This window comes from Oreochromis aureus, linkage group 12 (assembly GCF_013358895.1).
Source record: "Oreochromis aureus strain Israel breed Guangdong linkage group 12, ZZ_aureus, whole genome shotgun sequence".
NCBI classification, from domain to species: Eukaryota; Metazoa; Chordata; class Actinopteri; order Cichliformes; family Cichlidae; genus Oreochromis; species Oreochromis aureus.
In genome coordinates this window covers 15,947,713-15,968,541 of record NC_052953.1, presented here as the reverse complement: position 1 = coordinate 15,968,541, position 20,829 = coordinate 15,947,713, and the positions used below count along the sequence as shown (strand labels likewise).

At 41.3% G+C, this 20,829-nt stretch overlaps 1 protein-coding gene across 4 annotated transcripts in view; it reads right to left on the bottom strand.

The window, feature by feature from the left end:
• pde4d (phosphodiesterase 4D, cAMP-specific) overlaps window positions 1-20,829 on the bottom strand; it is a 197,396-nt gene that overhangs the window by 78,659 nt on the left and 97,908 nt on the right. Inside the window, exon 1 of one of the 4 annotated variants that reach the window (XM_039620666.1) lies at window positions 18,673-18,966. The exons of the other annotated variants lie outside the window; for them this stretch is intronic. Within the exon in view, the coding sequence (XP_039476600.1) occupies window positions 18,673-18,935 (263 nt within the window). The 5' untranslated portion in view covers window positions 18,936-18,966. Of the gene's footprint in view, window positions 1-18,672; window positions 18,967-20,829 lie in introns of those variants that run through there. 4 annotated transcript variants of the gene reach the window in all.

Here is a 20,829-nt window from a genome sequence, read left to right as displayed (position 1 = left end):
AGACAGACACAATTTGCACACACATTCACACCTATGGGCAATTTTAGAATCATCAGGAATCTAATACCACTCCCTGGATTTCCTTGAACTGTGGGGGGAAAGCAAGAGTACACCAGGAGAACCCACACCACCCAGACAAGGGGAGAAACTCCCGGGCAGAGGGTAGATTCAAACCCAGGACCTTCTTACTGTGAGGCAACAGACGACACCACTGTGCTACCCCAGGATGCTGCAACAACGAAGCAATGGCGCTCTGGGGCATTTATTGCTGGCAACTGAACTGAGTCTATTGATGATATGATTGCTGATTGAAAGCATTAATTCTGAAGCATGTAGAACCTTCTGCTCAGATTTTGCTGCAAAACTGTCAGGATGGGCCACTCCAGTGCTGACCGAGAGTCACTTAAAACATACCACGAAAGCAAAGCATTCGCTTCCTAAGGCAAAACATTAAATGTTATTAAAAGTCTCATCAAGTATGCTTTTCACTAAACTGAAGGTGAGTGCATTAAAGGCTTCGCCAAGCATCACACTGCAGCAAACCCAGCATTTGGTGGTGTTCCAGACTCCCAGGCAATCATTGACTGTGAAGGATTTGCATTCAAGTATTAAAGATAATTCAGAGTTTTTGCAATAACTTTTAAGCTTTTGGGGGGATTACTTTAAAAAAGTGTAGCTTTTAAATGGTTAATTACTTTACAGCTTTAATTGCTCCCATCAAACAAAGCTCCAAGCCAACACCTTCACTTTTCAAATCCAGCGAGGTAGTCGGAGAGCTCGAGATGCAGCCGAAGAAGGCTAAACAATGCAGACATCCTTTTCCTCAGCTATATCCATCAGCCTCTCCCGTGGGAGTCTGCAAACCGAATTCAGTGTGTACCAGGTCTTCTCCCAGTTGGACGTACCTTATAACCTCTGTTGGAAACATTCACGAGAGGCAAAGAGCACCTTTGGTTCTTTCATAGCAAAATTCCAGTAGAGCCCTTGTTCAATCTCTGCGTGTCAGCCCAAACACCAGGAGAGTGAAATTCGTTTTAACAGCTTGAGAAATCAGATTTCTCTCACACTAAACCACAATATACTTCTTTCAGAAGAGGAAGAAAAACTATGTGTGTTTCTTGGATGGACTTTTAATATGGATGAATACTGCTTTAAGACATCTGGCTTCGATATATTGTGTGTCCCTCTGCATACAAGAAGAAAAAAAAGAAACACAGATTGCAAGTCCCTCGCTTTATGCAGCAGAAACAAGTTAGAGTCTAAACAAAGAGGCCAGTGCAGAAGCAGGCCACTGATGCAAAAGACACCAATCGCACTTTCATTTTCTTCCATTCCCCCCTCCCCTTCCTGTCGGTCCTCCACGTCCTCCTCTCTGGCATGTGAGATAAGCTTTCTGTCAAATACCAATTTTAAAAGAAGATTAAGTAGTTCTGGCTCTCAAATCAATTTTACCCCCCACTGCAACATGAAGACAAGTGCATACACATAAATACACACCAGCACATAAGGGCCAGCACACCGAGATATCAACACACATTTCATTCCTGAGAGACGACACGGCACCGCGGCGCCTTAATCAAACCCACAACAGAAGTAATTAAGAGACGCTGTGGCATGATGGCCATTATTTCTTTAGTCAAACATCAAGGTACATTGGATTCTAAAATTAGCTCCTTATTTCCAGCTTATTCAATATGCCAGAGCACAATGAGGTTGGAGTCTAGCAGAGTGTTTTTTAAGTCCAGTGACAGCTCGGAGCTGTAACACGCACACAATAACATTTCTATTGTGATCTAAGCCAAGTAAACAACTAGTTTCTCCTCCTTGACATAGAACCTTTTCCACCTTTTATACAAAATAAATCATTTATTAGATAAGGAAGGAAAGGAAAGCAGTGGTTGAAGACTATGGCTTGAACAAAATTCTTGCAATGAATTTGGATCCTTTTTCCATTAAAATGACCACTCGCAGTCAGCTGTCATCCTCAAAGCAGCTTTGCTGTGTCAAGCTGGTGATAAAATGGCAATAAAACTGAGTCAGTCTGCTATTAGTTTGTAATTGAATGGGGCAAGTCAGCATTTATGTCCATGCAACCTAATTGTGATAATACAGATTAATAGTCACAAATTCACATTAAGCATTTACACTCAGATTCCAGACAAAACGTCATAGATTTTAAACAGAAATTCAGAAATTCCTCTGCAAACATAGAGATAGTTACAGCAGGACAGGGATTTAACTGTTAGATGGCAATTATTTGCAAGCCTTCCTCTGTCTCTCAAATCTGTGATTTTGGTCAAAACAGCTACTTGGAATCAGTTACAGAGTGCAAAAGAATTAAATCAGCAATTATTCCTAGCTGCCATCTTATCTTAACTCTAATGTGACCGACCAGTAAAACAGTCTATTTAGAGTGAAACTTTATTAAACAGGTAGAACAAAGGGGACACTCATGAAGGAAAGCCCCCAGCCCCCCCAAAAAGAAAGAAAGAAACAAACAAACAAAAACAAAAATGACCCAGGTCAAAATGATCTTGGCCCCTCCTTTGCCCAGCCTTTGCTCTACCTCTCCACCAAATCTAATCAAAATCAGTCAGGTGGTTTTTGTGTAATCCTGCTTACAAACTGACAGATGGGAAAATATGACCTCCACCAAGGTGCCACCTACTCTGCGGAGTTACAGTCCAAAAGTGAGTGTAAATGAGTGCTGAAATTTAGGTTGCACACTCTAGAAAATACAAGACAAGCAATCAAAGCTCATATCAGGTCAAGCAAAGCAACAGTGAAACAGAAGAGTAATAGTTCCACAAACGTTAAGAAAGCAAGAGGGCGTTTGATCACAAAGCCTTTCAACATCCTTGGAAACACAGCACTGCCTCAGCACTGTTGGCATGAAGAGTTCATTTCCAGGTGAGCTCCCTGTTGTCACGGAAACCAGTGGGTATATTTTTCAGTGACCAGTTGAAGGAAGGACCTTTTCTCATAAATCAATGAGCAATTCAGATGTGACAAGGTCCTCTGACAGCTTTCTAAAATCAACAGCTATATTTTTTCTGAGGCTTAATGCATTCTTAAGTGTACTTTCAGTATGTATGCAGTGATGGGGAAACTAGTTTGAAAGCGCAGCTTTACAGGCTACCAATTACATGACTGGAAGAAGCTGTAAGAAAAAGTTATCTTAGGGAGAAACCTAGTTTAGTTAACAAAAAAAATGATAGTTTACTTTTAATACAAAATCAGAATAAAATATCATTTTTTAAAACTTACATGGCAGCAAAAATCGACATTCAGAAACCAAAATACATAATAGTGTTCTTATAATTCTATAATACTGTGAGAAAGTGGAGGAAAGTATGGTTGGTAATGTATATATTTGTATTTGTGTGCATCCATCAGTCAGACACCTGCCTTCCAGCTGGTGCACTCATTGATTACTCAGGTAACCTCTAAAGTTGCACAAATAAGCATTTCTGGTCTGGACACTTGTTAATTAAAACCAGTAATCATTACCTGCACTTTACACCTAATATGTTCATGTTTCTTTTGATAACAATTAAGAACTACTGAACTGAAAAATTTCACTGACCCAAATTTGTTTGTACTACAGTAGCTAACACAGAAAAAAAGATGATGACATAAAAAAGGAAATTTAACAGCTTCAAACATTATGGAAATATGAGTACAGCTACCAGGACTGCAAAATTAATTCACTCAGACTGAGCCTTATATCTGCTTATTGAAGATTTTTAAAAAAAACATCGTAATGTAATACACGCTGAATGCAGGCTTCTTGAAGTGCAGGAGCTTTTCAGCCAGAACAGGTCATTCAGAGTTCATATCGTGTGAATCACTCTTCCTCACCTCGCTCTCATCCTGTGGCAACGTTCAAGTGCTGGACAGGCTACATCCTGGATTGAAAGTATTATTTTCTTGATGAAGCTGTGCTGTTACTGCCAATTACATACTGTATATAGCGACTGCATGGCCATGCAATGTCACTGGAAAGATGGGTGGAATTGTAATAACATTACAGTTTTGTCAGGCAAATAGCTATCTACTCCTAAAGTGTCGACATTTAGGAGCATGATTATGCTCACCAGTATTCATCCACTGTAACGTAATCATGCATGTCATCAGTAATCCTTTTACTGGCAGTAGTAGTTGTGTAGTCAGAAAATAGCAAGACAGTGTAAAAAGGAGAGAATATAATACAAAACATGAAAGAAGAGCCATTACACATTACCTTGACTGTCAGTGATCGTGTGTGCACACTGAATACGAAGCTACAGCCAGTTAACTCCCATCACTTCTAACACCAACCATCCCTTAACTGTTTTACCTTGAAATTGTTTATAGTAACTATTACCCCACGGATCAGAATGCACACCGACCTGTGATCCCTCATTGTTAGCTAGCTTACTATCTGATATAAAAGACATTTGTATTCACTGTAAGCAAAATGATTTTTTTTATCTTTTAAAGTCAGTCTAATGCTGCAATATTATATTGATATTGCAATATTATATTGATGAAAACCATCGTTTGCTGGGATGAGCAAACAACACAGCCTAATGCCACAGTGTATTCAAATATTAGAGCAGCAGAACCAACACGATTGTGCAGCAAAATTAATTTACAGCCCGGAAAAAGTTGACCATCTGTTTTAATTTTTTGGTGTTTTTTTTAAGGCCTCCTAACTTTCTAAGCTTCCTACAGGTAGTCTAAGGAAAGAGATGAAGGTTTTCCAGGAACAGCACAAAAAGTCATGGAAGTTTAGGCACTTGGAGGAGGACCACATTCAGCAACCATCAGTGAATGCAGGCTTTTAAAAAAAATACAAGGACAACTCTTCCTATGCTGAAGCCAGGGGAGGATGTTTTGAACAGAAGAGGTTCCTGTTGCACTGCTGCAGATTGCAGTGTTTAATCAGACTTATCTACAGTACAGTACGCAGACATGACTAACAAAGCTTTTTCTGCAGAAATGATTTTATACTTTCAAAGCCTTAAACAGCGACTGTGCTCATCAAACCGTGCGGATAGCTTTTGATAAAAAAAAAACACTTTTATCTGCATTACGAGGCAGCATTAACTCACTGCACTATCCTTTGTATTTATACTAGCCGTCTGATCAGAGGTAATTTGTAATTCTCTTGTCATTCATCTGTCTGAAGTGGATGTTGCCTGACCATTTCCACCTACAAACAGCACTGAATTAATAAAACCTTTTCAAAAAATTCACCGCATGAACTGACGACGAGCTAAAAGCAAGGCTAACAGCTTGTATCACAAATATATCTCATTAGTGTGACAGCATTTACATATCTTGCGTTACAAGATCCTGAAAGCATGTTAACAGGGAGGGAAACACTCGTGTCTGACACTTCGAAGAAAAAAAAAAGTAGATTTGGCTGAAGTAAACCTGCAGACTTTTGGAGTTTGTGCGTATGAGTGTGTCCGTGTGCTTTTGTGTGCTGTGGGGGAAGTGTGATGTAACTATTTTCCAGTGTGTTTCCTGTTTCCCTGTTTACACTGTGTGTGGGCATTACTGCACTGTGTGTTGCCAAGCAAGTGAGCCTTTGGGACTGAAGAGCAGACATTTTTCAGCTTACTGCGCCATCTACTAAGAGGTAATAACACTCTGCTGTATACAATCCATGCTAGGTTTACTGAGCAACTGAGAGTAACGCTATGTCAAGCAACTTATTATGCTGAGTACCTATTGTTAAATTTGTGAATATGGTTGGCTTTAAATCCCCAAAAATTGGGGGGGAAATAGGGACTAAAATGTCTAAAACCTGTCCACCCACCAGATATCTTACATATGCTATACACCATTTTTTCACTCTCCTGTGGTTTGACAGTTGTAATGAGCATCCATTTGAAGCTGTTTTAAGATCTGTTTTAAGCATCCTGAACTAATCTTTTCCCTCCAGGCCATTAGTCAGGCACTCCCTAAAACCCAGCACAAAGGCTAGTTAATGTAGCTGGACACAATGCACGGAGCTGGGTCTACAATGCATTCACAAATCTCGACATTTACTGGACAGCATGCACCATTCATTTTCTTTTACTTCAATGATGAAATATTAGCTTTACTAGATTGCAAATATATTATTTACTAAGCGATTAGGCATATGTATTCCCCAGCCAAATTCAAGTGGCTGCTGGAGGTTTCCCGGCAGTCCCTGTGAAATTACTCAAGCCCCAGTCACGCAGGGCTAGTGACTGGAAGGTGAGCCCATGGCAACCACTGGTCGCTAGGGAAAGGTGTGTAATACCTGACCATTTGGTGAGCGGTTATTTGCTATTGGTCACAAAGACGTATGCAGTGCTGCACTGAAATCCTCTTTCCAGTTGCTTTATTGGTTATCTGCAAACTGCTAGACACCAATTTGACTGCAAATCGAAGAAGGCAATGCAAACCAGGAACGGTGACTGATCCCTTTCAAAGTAAAAGTTGTGTCTTTAAAAATATGTTGGTGTCAACAACAAAACTTTTACTTTAACATCAAACTCCTTCAACTCATTCAGCTGGTTAGTTTGTGAGTTTTTGAAGACAAAAACAAGAAGGTTTGTGATGCAGCACCGTAATTGTCACAGATTTCACCCAGCAACAGCAATTCTCACCAATCGGTCAGTGAATAAACATCTTTCCTTAGCAACCAGAGGATTCCCGGGGCCATGAACCAGTTCCTAGGCCTGTGTGACTGAGACCTTAGTGAGCCAATCACACATAACACATTTTTCTGCTGAAGTACTTTGTAGTAAACTATGGGTGAGTCTTGTCTTAGGGGTGACTGTAGCTCAGGAAGTATAGCGAGTCATCTGCTAATTGGAAGGTTGGTGGTTTGATTCCTGACTGTTGCAGTCTGTGTGCCAAAGTGTCCTCAGGCAAGATGTGTTCATTAGAGCATGAATGTATGTGAATGCTAGATAAAAAACTATTAAGTGTAGAAAAAAAGAGGTGTTTGAATGAGGCATGTTGTACAGAGTGCTTAAATAGAGTAAAAAAGCGCTATATAACAACCAGTCCATTTACCAAATATGCACTGGCAGAAGCTGATAAAAGCGATGAAATTATTTCGTTCTGCTTTGAAAAAAAAGGTCAGTGACTCACATTCAGACCAGTTAGATTTACCTGACCTTAACCAAAGCGTTTTGTTTCCAAACCAAATCAAAGACAGAAATCTGGATGCGAACGCTAGTGTCTGCTGTGAGAGTGATCATCGCATGGCCGCCATCCACTTTCTGACGAGACTTATTCTTCCAAACCATCTGCTCACTCACAGACAACCCTGCCAGTCAAGCATCTGGCCCACACAGCAAAGTGGCTCTGCAATGCAAATATCAGCTTCTTTTTTATGGTGCTGCTTTCCACAAAACACACACACACAAACACCCATTATGTAGAACTAGCTAAAACTAATGCAGTCCAATAAAACAGTCCTGCAGTGAATCCCACCTACTGCATCCAGCCTTCACCACATAATTGGGTGGAGAACTAAAACCAATTGAAATTCAACTGAAATATAATGGAGCCCTGCAAAAAAATTTCTGTTCATGAAAGTGCAATTTATTGCAAGAAAGCTGCATAAGACTGTACCACATTTAGCCACGTGTGCTTAATAGACAGCCAACTGTGTGCTATAGTGTTAGCAATGCATGAGCAACATTTTCACGCAAAATGAGAACACGGGCTGTCAGAACACACGTCTAATTTTAATGCTCTTGCCACTGAAATCCCACAGAAGCATGAAGATCACAAGCCTTAAATATTTCCTATTATCCCCGCCCCCAAAAAAGCAAAAGACAGAGATGCTCGCACAAAGCAGCACTCGCATGATTCCCTCACACACTAATGTCTCCTAACATCCTCAACCTCAGTCTCATGAGAGCGATGAGAAGCAAGGTGCAGGCCAATTACCTCATAGTCAGAGCATGCTGTTCATTTTTCATCTTTCATTACAGCATGCAGCGGGCACTAAATCAATGCAATCAAAGGAGACAACCCTAGTGGTCAGACAGGCAGCGGAAGACTGGTAATCAGGATAGGAACAGACACCGACAAGTACACACATACACACACACACACACACACACACACACACAAGAAACATTTTTAAAAAGGATGCAGGAAGACACGCACACAGAAATTTGAATATGCGCGTATACATATTGCACAAACACAAAGCCACCAGATGTATTTGCACAGTCTATATTTGCACACATATGCACACAAATGCTAGCACATAAAAGATGAAAACAGGCTCTCATAAAGAGCAGGATATTGGAAGCAGCTGTGAAAAATGATCAAGGGATGACATCAATAACAGAATGGCTCTCACAACACACGAGGCAGCTGCATCTTAATTGGACATGCACCTCATTAGAACTGCTAGAGGTGGACCAAGGCCCCATTCGGGTAGATAAAAAAGAAAAGGTGAAAGAAAATGGCTGGGTCACAAAGGTGTTTCACCAACAGGATTAGGGATCAACCTAGAAATGCCAGTTTTCCCTGTCAATATATAAGTGGAGATAACTGATCAGGTAATAGAAGCTGTGCAACACCGTGAGCTCATGTCTCCTTTTTTAAAATATCAAACCAGGTCTTAAAAGTCTGATACAGACAAGATGACTATTGTGTGAGTGCCAGCCTAAGCAAAATGAAGAGTGAAAGAGCACAGTGTAGAAAAAAAAATGTAGAAAAAACTTGCACAACTTTTTTCCCCCATTTATATTTATACCCCCAATGTTTTACCAGATGTCTGTGCAATCGTTATCGCTCAGCAGCCCTCTTCATAAATACCAGAAGTGATTCGTGAGACCACAGAAAATGAATGATATTTGGCAACTTCAAGCAACTACGGCCGAAATAACTGCTGGCGGTGCGAAGTGGTTGGGATATGAGATAAACTTCAGAGCGACTGAAGCATCTACCAGTGAGAGTGAACAACACTGTTGATTGGCATTAAAGTAAGTACATTAGAGGGTCACCTAGGCAACCGGCGCCCAGGATGTGTGTAAGCAACCAGCCATCAGTTTCAAAGTGATGTGCAACGAGTCCAGTGTATGCGCAGCTCACAGTGTCAAACCAAAGCAGCTTTTTGTTGCAATGTTACAATATCTAAAACTACTTTCAGCTGCCGCCTTATTCACAAGTGTTTTCACAGCTCCACATATTTGATTTTTAAGTCACATGCCTCTCGATGCAATCCCCAAAAGATCTGTGTCTTAATAATATGCTGATAAACCAAAACCAGACTGTTTCAACCATCTTCAGATGTTTTCCAAATATAACGTGGACTCAACTGTACCTAAAACAGTTGAGTCCTGTATCTCAAAATCCAAATATTAGAGAACTTTTCTATCTATCATACAACTAGTGTGCAGGTTCAATATTCTTTTGAAGAGGTGAGTTGACCTGAACAAAAAGAAGACCTTAAACTAATGGTTTCTAAGTCGAAAAAATGGGCATTATGAATGGAGAGGGTGCTACTTTCAATTATTGTTTAATGAGCTGAGCCTGCCAACTATAATCACACATGACCAATGGATTTACCACATCCATGCATCATTAATGGCTCTCACCTCAGGCTAATAAGGCTCGCTCAAAGAAAAATGATAAAGAAAGCTTTAGGCCACATTCAAGTGTCTCTTTGAGTTTTGAAAATCTTCTCTTTCTTTTTTTTTCCTCCCCTTTTTTTACATTTAGGAACGTCTCGACTGTGGTGGGAATGGAGCTGTGAAAGAGATGGAAATTTAGCCAGCACCTCTCAACCTACACAGTAGCTGCATCAGATACGCCTAAAAGAGTGCACGGCCATCTGCAGTCTGTTACAAAGATACTCAAAGCGATTAACAGCTTCCCCTTACATCGCCACTCCTCTTCTCAAGGCTCTCAGTCCTCAGGCTATTCTGGTGAGGCCCTGGTGCAGCTGCAGTTATCAGTACAGCCCCCTCATCAGTGGCTGAATTCTCCCTTAGCATTCAAGTCAAAGTTCTGATGGTGAAATCAACCGAAATATAACATGGCTCGAAAAGATAACGAAGGTGCGGCAAGAAAACTAAAGAAAACAAGTGGGAAGGCGTTAAAGGGGCAATGGATGAGAACGGCAATGTCCAACATGACTCTGACGTGGATACGCCGATCAATCTAGAGGCAGATAGATGCGGACTGCACAAAACAAGATGAAAACAAAAGCATATGAATGGCTGACACGTTGGACCAAGCACAGGCAGAATCTTTCAGTAATTTGGTTGAATCAAAAACACATCAACATATCAAAAGGCCTTTGATGAAGCCCCGCAGCTGTGGCCTCTTCAATGCAGATTAATTCTGGTCATCGTTTAATTAAATCTGGTAGTGCAGTAACAGCTGCTAAAACACCTTCATGTGTCTGGACCTGTTGGATTCAAATAATTATCAATATGCACATAACCCCCCCTTCATTACGGATCACTGTAGACCTGCGGCTAACTGTCAGATGGATCACTGTGCTTCAGGGAAATTATAATGTTTAGCCTGGGTGGCATCATGACTTTTAACGGCTGAAAATACACATCAGCAAGCAGAATCTGTGGCCGTGTCAGTCTCTTTTGGTTTTCAGAGCCGTGATAGAAATTTTACATGTAATAGATGTGAACCTTATTAATGCTGGCACTGAATTCTGGCTTAATGTAAAAAACATGGAAAGTGAACTCTCAGAAGCTTGGACAGGCTCAGGTGGACAAATATAGAAACATCCACTTATTTCAATATTTAAAAAACTGCAAGAGGTGGTTTGTGACTGCGACTGGGGGCAATGAACTTGTGATCTCACTGTCTTTAAATGGGGACCAGCCCTGCAAGCATTCTCAATCATTTGCTATCTTCTAAGCAGCTTTGAGTGCTAAACAGCAATAAGAGTCAGTCTGTTTCCAAATGAATGGGGCAGTTACATCCAATCTGTTTGTGACAGTACAGTGATTACTGAAACAGCTAAAATTAGCAAAACTTCCAGAAGAAAGATAATTTAACATTTTTGCTTTTAAAATACTTTGACAGTCTACTTTTGTTAATATGATTGTTGCCGCCTTTGACCGTCACAAATTAGGTCCAGTTGGTGCTTTATTGCAGGTTATGCTCACACATGTATCAGAAACGTTGAGGAAACACATGTGCTTTTTTTATTATTGCCATGGAATATTGAATACATTAAATTACATATAACGTCATTTTGAAATTCGAGTTTCAAAGTCAATATTAACAATTTGGCATTTTGATTATTTAATTGTTTGAAGTTAAGCACACCATTTTTCTTTTTTCTTTCTTTTTTTGACTAATTGCAGAAAATCAGCAAAATGAAAGAAAATGATATTGAACAGAAATTCACATTAGTCACTTCAAAGTCCAGATCACAGATTTGGAACAGAAATCCCACCACAGATAGTGATGCAGATGCTGCAGGACAATAATTTAACTGAAAAAATATAGGCGCTCAACAACCTTGCTATTACATGGAAATATAACCAGTCATGTCAAGTCTCCTGCTGTAAAACAACGCACTGCAGACAAATTGCACTCACTGGTGAAGACTAACTGTGACTAATCGGAACGTGCCGGCAATCTGTCTTTGTTTATAAATAAGTTGGCGATTTTTTTACAAGCCTTTGACAATCTGCCTGAGAGAGACTGCAGTCAGTCTGACTTGGACGTGGACTGACTTGGATTGTTTGGAGACAGGCTGCTTCCCACAAAGCGATCTATGCAATCATCTTGCGATTGAAGGTGGTCACCCAGAGATTGAGGTTGGGTGACCGATTGGTCACTGCAACAACTTCCAATCAGTTATAAAATGAGAAAAAAAATTAAATGTAACCCACAGGCAACAACTCTTTTTGCCACCCTATTTTCACTCTTGTATGACTGAGCCATCAACTTCAGCCTTAAGTAAATAATTAGAGTTACGCTATGGTGGCTGTCAAACCTTTCACTGACACGCCCCATTTCAGAAGCTGAAAACAGTTTGCTTCCCACAATAAATCATCAACTATAAAACAAGAATTCAATTTCAGTTTCTGTGAAATAATGGTCAGCACGATAGCATCAGCAAATTCCTTTTGTTTACTTTCCATTCAAAAAAGCCCTTTATTGATGTTAGTTTCACATCCTGGGTTTCCTTTGGTCATCCATACCTTAACCTGCATCGGCTGCATTCCCCACACGTGGGGCCGAAAAAAATCCAGACTAAACTCTAATTATTATTATTGCAATTCTCCCAGTGTATCACTTTCTACTTTATCACATCCTCTCGGCAAGTATTCATGTTGATCATAAAACTAAATTATACAGTTCAACCTGTACCTGACCCAAGATCAGGTAGTCCGACTCGGATTACCTGACTAGAATTTATTTTGTAGCCTCAAAAGATCTCTTTGAATACTAATTTGGCATTTCATAAAGCGGTGATTCCTGATACAAAATTACATTTTTTAAGAACATTTGTATTACGTGTTCAGCAGCAAGTGAGGTAGGTGGTTATAGGTAAAGGTCACTTTGCCGAAAAGCCTTCCTGTAATCTGTTTAATGAATGGCCACTCTGCAGTTACTCCAGGTCAGCTGATAGCACAGAGTGTAGCATGACCAATTCTATTTATACTGAGGCAATGAGCCACTGATGTATTAATAATTTCTCAAACAATGCAGTTATGTTCTAAAACTGTATAGGAAATTGGATGATGGGATTACTGCTGTTCTAGAGGGCATTTCATTAGTAAAATATTATTTCTGGTAAGTTATGAAATACAGTGTATAAAATGTAAAAAAAATACACTTTCTTTATTACTCTGTGCCGTACTTATGGTTGCCTCTTTCACAGTCTCTCTCTGTCACACAGTTATATAATCTTAGGTTTCTTATTCATCTCAGCCAACACTGACTCGGCCACTACCTCCGAATACAAAGTCAAAGCTGAGTCATATAACCGGGGTCCTGTCTAATCTCTGACAGTGAGAGAATGACACAGAATAAGCGTGTGCGTATCTATTTGTGTACGTTTGTGTGAATCCATGCAAAGTCGTGTACATGCTATTGATTGTTCTAAACCTGACTGGTGATGAAATGAAAAGCCTGCACTGTGCCGATGTGTCGTGCAGCCAAGACTGTTAGCAGAGTAGCCACAGCAGCATTGCTCAAATGCTCATATGTATGCAAATCACAGGCGCTCTATTCTCCTGGGAGGGGAGCGGTGTTTGGGCTGATAAAACCTGTAGAATCCGTCTTACTGCACAGCAGGATGAAAGCTGCAAGCTAAAAAACGAATCGAAGGTAGAAGCTACATCCTTAAAACAAAATTTGTTAGGAATGTGTAGAGCATGAATTGGATATTATCATGCCAGACAAGGAAAAGGAGCAAAACTCAGAGGATGTCACATTATCTGCAGTTTGCTTTGATGTTATTTCAGATAGTAAACAGATGATTTTAGCATTAATATCCACAACAAATCAAGCATGACCAACCTCGCGTTTGAAAACTTTGCTAAATTAACGTGTTCGTTTTTGAGAAATATGCTTTCACGTATCCATTTTCTGGCAGAACTGGCTCACAGGAGCGATGCATCTCTCATGTCTGTATAGTAAATATAAAACTACTGCCATTAGCTAGATACTGCGCCTCAGCATATCTGCCTACCAGCGCGTCTTACATAACACATTATACAGGGTGTTGTTTTATCGACACGAAACAAAAAATTGAAGGTTTCACGCCTGAAGCACTGACTAGCTGGAGCTACTGTCAAACTAATTCTTTAAAAAAGAAATGCGTGTTTTGTTAGACTCCAACCATCGCCAACTCTGAGTCATGAGGCTGTTAAGCTGTACGGATAAGTTGTGAACAAAAAAGTGAAACCTTGACCAACAATTACTGTAGGAAGTTTGTCAGCCGCGTTAAGATAAAAATGAAAAAGTAAATAAATAAATAATAAATAGCGAGGGAGAGAAAGCAAGACAGACATACAAAGAGAGATGATATAACCAAGTGAGAAGTGAAGAGAGTCATGCTCTGCCTAGATTAGCACCACTGTGTTTAGCTTCAGGTCCTCTACTCCCACGCTCTTCCTCTCTTCTACCTTGCCTCCCTCCCTCCATACCACCCTTACCGCATTTATCCACACATCAATCACGCATCCATCAATTCGACATCCATCTCTCCTCAACCGTCCAACCGCTATCCCCACCTAAACCCCCGCAGTCGGACCACTCAGTCAGGGGAAGAAGCCCCGGCATCAGCACCACCAGCTGAAGCCACCTGTTCTCCCCTCGCTGAAACCCCACTCTCCTCTTACATAAAGAGACACTTACACTGTTGCAATGCAGCATCAGACGGTGTTGTGCAACAGCATTAAAAATACCTCAGGGTCAGTGAGGAGGAAAGTTGAAAACAGGATATCATCAGAGATATTCTGGTGGAGAGAATGCAAAAAAAAAAAAAAACTGAGTCGTGAGTGTGTCTGTCACTCGAAGGTGAGAGCACACCATTCGACGCTCCCTTTGTGTGCACTCTTCAGCAGAAGAGCTGAGAGGGGATATCGACGAGCACCTCAGAGAGAGCACAGGCACATTTCAACCATAGCCATCGCGGGGGTCTGCAAGCGCAGTGTCAGGACATGGGACGTGACTCTTGAAAGCGATTAACCTCTGGTCACGCTGTATCGCGCGACCAAATTGGTAGAGATGCGGTTGCCTTTTGGTGATCAATGTGTCCGTATGTAACAAAAAAACCCACAAAAAAACCCCACATACATTTAATTTGGCAACTGCTCTCCCGTTAAACCAATCCCAACCAACCGACTCTGGTGGCTCTCAAAGTAATATATCCCTTTATTGCAGGGCACAGTGCCAATCTGAGTCTTAAGTCTGTTGTCAGCACACCCCATTTTGTAGATACCACCTAATTCCATAAAGAAAGCCACACTAATGCGTCTGCTGCTGTTGGAGGTACTCCTGCTGCTTAGGTTGCGATAATGCCGGCAACAATTAAATAAGAACTACCGCACTCTACTTAAAATCCTCTCAGCTAAATGAAATCCAGCTCAAATATTTACTTCTTTCAAAATTCTATTATATCATCGCTGTATCTTCCCATGAACTGGGACTTTAAAAGTGTCGCCATATAATGAGGCCAAACCCTTTTTTCGAGGAACTCTGTAAACCATTAAATTCCATAAAATCCCCCGTAATACCTTTTTTATGTCTTTGCAAATAATTACGCCAATCAAATTCATTCAGCACAAAGAAGCCAATCAGCATTTGGGATACATTCTCTAAAGTGTTCTCAAAGTGACTGTAAAACAATTTGTGAATGGTTTTCACAATGTCGAGTCCCTAAGAACAGCGACGCTGTACATCATACCAATCGGCCCGTGGAGGAGGATTGTCTTGTTAATGAAGTGTGGAGTGGCGCCACGGAGGACTGTGTATGTCACCAGATTTACACCACAGTGGTCTGTGATTCCCTGCAGCTGTAAAACAATGAGGAGGTGATTGGAGTAAATTACACTGCAGTTGTCAACCTCCGGACCGCTCACAGCCATTTTATGGTGTCTCCCTCTTAGAAACAAATTGTTTCTCTCCCGTTCCCTGGCTCGCACATGCACACACAAACAGCCATTCTTCTGCTTTCCTCCCACACTCTCTTTATCTCTGTCTGATATTCTGTCTGCTGCCTTTTTTCAAATGTCAAGACACAACACAGGTACATGACCAACAAGTTAGTTATTAAGTGGCCATTCTTCTTTCATGCTCTTGTTCTTCTCTCACCCCAAATGTCATGATCCAAATACCAGTGTCTAACCAAATACACACTTCACAGATCCATACAGTCACCCTGAAGCAAACATGTTTGGTCTCTCCATTTCGAGGACAGAGATGTTTTCTTCAGCAGGATCAGGTGAAAGAAAAAAACTAATTAAACATTCATTCATCCATCTATCCATCCTAATTACCCTACTCAGGTTGCAGGTAACCCAACTGTCAAAGGCAGAGAGTCTTTGTAATGGCCAATCCATTGCAGAGCTTCTTCAAACATCAATTATGAATTTTAAAAGTGTTTTATTCAAAGACACAGACACATAAAAACAGCTCTATGATGTCTTACAGCAAAATGTCCTGAGTTCAAATCCACCACCCAGCTGTGGCTGTCTGTGCAGAGTTTGCATATTCTCCCTGTGCTTGCATGGGTTCCCACCAGGTTTTCTGACCTCCTCCCAAAGTTCAAACACATCCATGTTTGGTTAACTGGTGATTCTACATTGTGAGCATGAATGCTTGTTTGTCTCTATGTGTTAGACTGGCAATCTGCCCAGGGAGTACCTCACCTCTCGCCCTATGATGGGATAGGTTAGGCCCCACTGGTATCCTGAACTGGATAAGCAAAAAAAAGGATGGATGGATTGGAAAAAATAGATGGATGAGATGTAATAAATAATAAAAATCCCCCATAAGAAATGAACCAAAGATGAAATAAAAAATACTATAACTTAAGCCACAACCTGACTCTACTCCTCTGTGTCATAATCCACATTTTTTGTGCAGTTTAAGCTGAAACACTTCTGCGTTTCTTTTATCAGTCTCAGGAGAGTACATCTATTTGTGGATGTTGCATGACCATCTCTCAGGCTTGTGGTTATTTTATGGGTATTCAATATTTATTAGATTGCAGGAGACATTATTTCTATCAGGGTGTGGCTGCGCAGACAATACTGGTCTTTTTATGGGATGTTCCAATAACAATAAAAAATACTCTCACAATTCCTCTTCCTTAATAATAAGAGTGCAGTAATTCCTGATAGATCCGGGCATGACAATCCAATAAGACTTTTTCCATATACATCTTAAGCAAAGTAAGAAAATCAGCTGAGCGACAGTCACCAAAAATAGAACAGCTAACTCGTCATGATGGGTTTTTTAAACATCGTTGCTATTTTCTCATCTATAATAAATGACTCATCACGCCACCAGTGTCACTTCCTTTCTTTTTGCACCTCTCGTACTTTCACCTGTTAAAGATATATACCTTTCTAGGAAATCGAGCCGATTTGCCCCACAAGACTGAGCGTCATTTAGAAAAAATGAGGAAAAAAAGGAAAATCCAATCCAAGAATAAACACATTTCTGCTTCTTAATATGGAAGAGCGAGAAATAGCTTCCTTTTTAGAGTGGCACTCGGGAGAGATGGTGTCGAATGTTACATAAGCTTAATTAATAATCACATACAGACACCCACATTTGCATGTGCACACGCAGAAAGTGTATGAATCTGCACATGGATAATTAATTCACAAAATTTAAATGGTACAAACACGCAGGAGGCTGCACTAAAATAGCAAGAAGCCATGAGATACTGTACATCTTTTATCAGGTATTTGTGCCATCGGCTACAAGGAGCAAAGAAAAAGAAGAGAGGGCACAAGACAAATGCCCAATAATGGCAGATTTATAAATTAGAGAAAAAGAAAAAAATGACGATAAAAATCAAAAGAGTATAAAGGGAGAGCGAAAGGCAGAAGACTGGATAAAACACACCTTGACGTAGAATCAAAGGGCAAAATAAATAACAGATCGGGGAGTAAAAAAATCCTGATATGTGATTTTCTTTATAAGAATATGAGTTTTTGATCATGAGCCAGATCCAAATGCCAGAAGGGAGACAAATCACTGAAGAGATTGAGAGTAGAGGAAGTGGGACAGAAGACATTCTGAAAAAGAAAGAAGAAAAGAGGCAGGAGAAAAATGGAAGAAAAATGGAGAGGGAAGAGAAAGAAGAGAGATGAGTCGTAAAAAATGGAGAGGGTGAGGCGGAGGAGGAGGGGACGGGGTGTAGCGGAGGGGGTGAAATTGATTAAGGGGGAGAAACAATGAGAGTGGGGAGGAGGCGAAAAGGCGCAATGGGAGAGAGAGGCTGGAGACTGGAAACGACTTGAAGGGAAGGGATGAGGTGAATGCAACAGAGGCTGATAGACAGCCAGGAAGAGAAGACTAATTAATAGTCAAAAACTGCAGGGAGGCAGGCAGGTGTGCAGAGAAACCCACAGCAGGAGGGAATAAACAGAGATGGATGGCTTCTCCTGCCTTGACTACCTAACAAGACAGGCAGCTTTGGGGTTTATCTTGTGACATATTGCATGACTATACATCGCAGAGAGATAAAAGCAGCAACAGTGCAGGGAGGCGGATGGGAGGGATGCATAATGCAGAGGGACACTGGGGAAAAAGAGAAGTAAGAATGGGTAAGAGGCATACACAGGAAGAAGAGGGGGATAAGCGCTACAGTGAGGAAAAGGCAGACAAGAGCTCATTATCTAAAGGTGGGAAGAGGGTTTAGACGTGAAGAAAAGCTAGCAGGGTGATTCGCTCACACACATACCTGGCATTTCTGCAAGAGGAAAAGCATTCAAGTCGAACCGCAAACAAAGTTTAATTACACAAATGGCTTATCACACTGCCGCCTCCCACCGCGCACACAGCGCTCAACAAACACAGTTCCGACCTTGAAAGTTTGCCACGGGTGTGGTTTAGACCACATGTTGTCTGATAAAAAAACAAACAAGACACATTCCCTTTATCAGCCTCCCATTTATCAGCTCCACATCTACAGCCGCCAGCACACTGAACACCTGTCTGTTTAGCCCTCACCATGTATGTGCAACAGTGAAGCGCCTCTGTTTGTGGATGTTGTTGTTGAGCAACATGCGGCGAAGCAGTCGCGGCGAGTTGCGCGGAGAAAGGCGGGGGGAGATGGAGGAGGGCGATCGCCGGTGTCCTCGCGGCCTCTCCGGCTGCAGCAGGTTCTCCCGCAGGATCTTCACCAGGTCTTCGTTCAGGCCGGAGTGTTTCGGCATGGGGGGCACTGCCAGGGTGTCCTGGTGGGTCACCCCCATGCCTGCCTGCTGGGCCATGCCTACCCCGGCTTCACCACAAAAAGCACCACCACCAGCCAAATGAATGAATAGTGAAGGCAGCCGAGATAAATCAGAGGTAATGCAATAAACACAGGTTAAATATGTGCCGCTCCTTTGTCACAGTCAGAGTTTAGCAATGTGCAGAGCAAAAAAAAAAGAAGAAAAAAAAGCAGGCGGAAAAAAAGAAATGACATCCAAAAATCCTGTGGATAACAAACTACAAAAAGCTCTGCAGGTAATTTGTCACGATAGCAGCTCCCTCTGTGCAAAAGCGAGGGGAAATAGAAGAAAAATCCCCCACTCCTTTTTTGTCTTTAAAGGAGCAAGCACAAGAACAGGACTGAGAGCTGCTGCCTTTGTCTGCTCTGCAACACTGAATATCTGCTGTGAAAGTGCAAAGGAGAAGATGAGCGCAGCACGAAAGCAGGAGAGAGGGAGGGCGTGATGCAAAATCTTGGAGGTAAAAAAAAAGAAAAAAAGGGAATTCCATTCCAGCCCTTTATCCCCCAGGCCTGCAGGCAAACTCAACACAGTCCAGTGAAACCAAGCCAGCCAGAGTTGAAATAATTCAGAAATAATTCAGTCGGTTTGAGCACAGAACAGCCCGGTTCTGTCTGGCTAAAGCCAACGGGGAACCTGTGGTGGTTCACTTCACTAAAAAGCCCCAGCCCAGTATGACTCAATCCAGAAAGGAATTCTGTTCCATCCAGTCACAGCAATTTATCCTTTCTTCCTCTTCCTACATAGAGTGACTGCTGAGTGCAGCCAGTTTATAAGCTACTGATCCTTCAGAGCTGAGCAGAGCGTGAGTATGTGTGACTGTTTGAGAGAGAGAGCGAGAGGGAGAGATGGGGAGTGTGTACACAATAGAGAAGAGAAAACAGAGAGGTATGGAGGGAGAGAGAGAGAGAGAGAGAGGCAGAGAGAAAGAGAGAGAGGGAGAAGCAGAAAGAGGTTGAGGCTGTTTGCATGCTTGCGCTCGAGTCGAGGCGCACGCACCTCTGCAAGGGTGCATTTCCCGATGCAGCAGACCGCACTTAAGTCACACTTTTGCTACTGAGTAACCCTCAATCCAGACTGAGCTTCAGGGGACATCCCCTCTAAAAGCAAACAATCCCATGAGTACAGCTGTGTGTGCGCATGTGCACAAATTTGCATTTCCATTTTACTAACATTTGCACACCCGAGGGGAAAAAAAACAAAAAAACTAGGAGAGGATTGCAACCAGCTAAACATCTTCTGCCACTAGCTGTGATTTCTTTCAATCAGGACAGACTCAGTTTTATTTTTGTCAGTACTGTCTGCTGAATTTAATAGGTAGCCACCTAGCCTTTATCCTCCTCCGCCTAGTGATTAGTAACTGCCTCCAACAAGCTTCTAGCCATTCTCATTTAAACCTTATGTCAACTATTTCATCCTACTATGCTTACATGTCCAGCTTCTTCCAAGTGACCCACAGTACTTAAATATACTTTAGCTTTAACTAGCCCAGCAACAAATCTACGACAACATGTGTGCTACGACTTCAATGTTTCTTCTTAAGATTTTCAAATCACCCTAATACAAATAGAAAGATATACAATTAAAAAGCATTATTAGTTTGGTTTTTGCTGTTACATGTTGATAGCCTATACTTGTATGGCATACTCAGAGTTAGTTGCACAAGTCTTTGAACAATGACACAAAGTTTGTAATTTTACCTCACCACAGTGGATTTTAAAATAAGCAGTCAAGATGTGATTGAAGTGCACTGTGACTGACTTTTTGCTTTAATTCAAAGGGTTTGGCAAAAGTATTATATTGACTGTTTGGGAATTTCAGCCATTTTTATACATAGTCCCCCATTTTCAACAGTTCCAAAGTAAATGGAGAATTAAAAAGCAGTATAGGT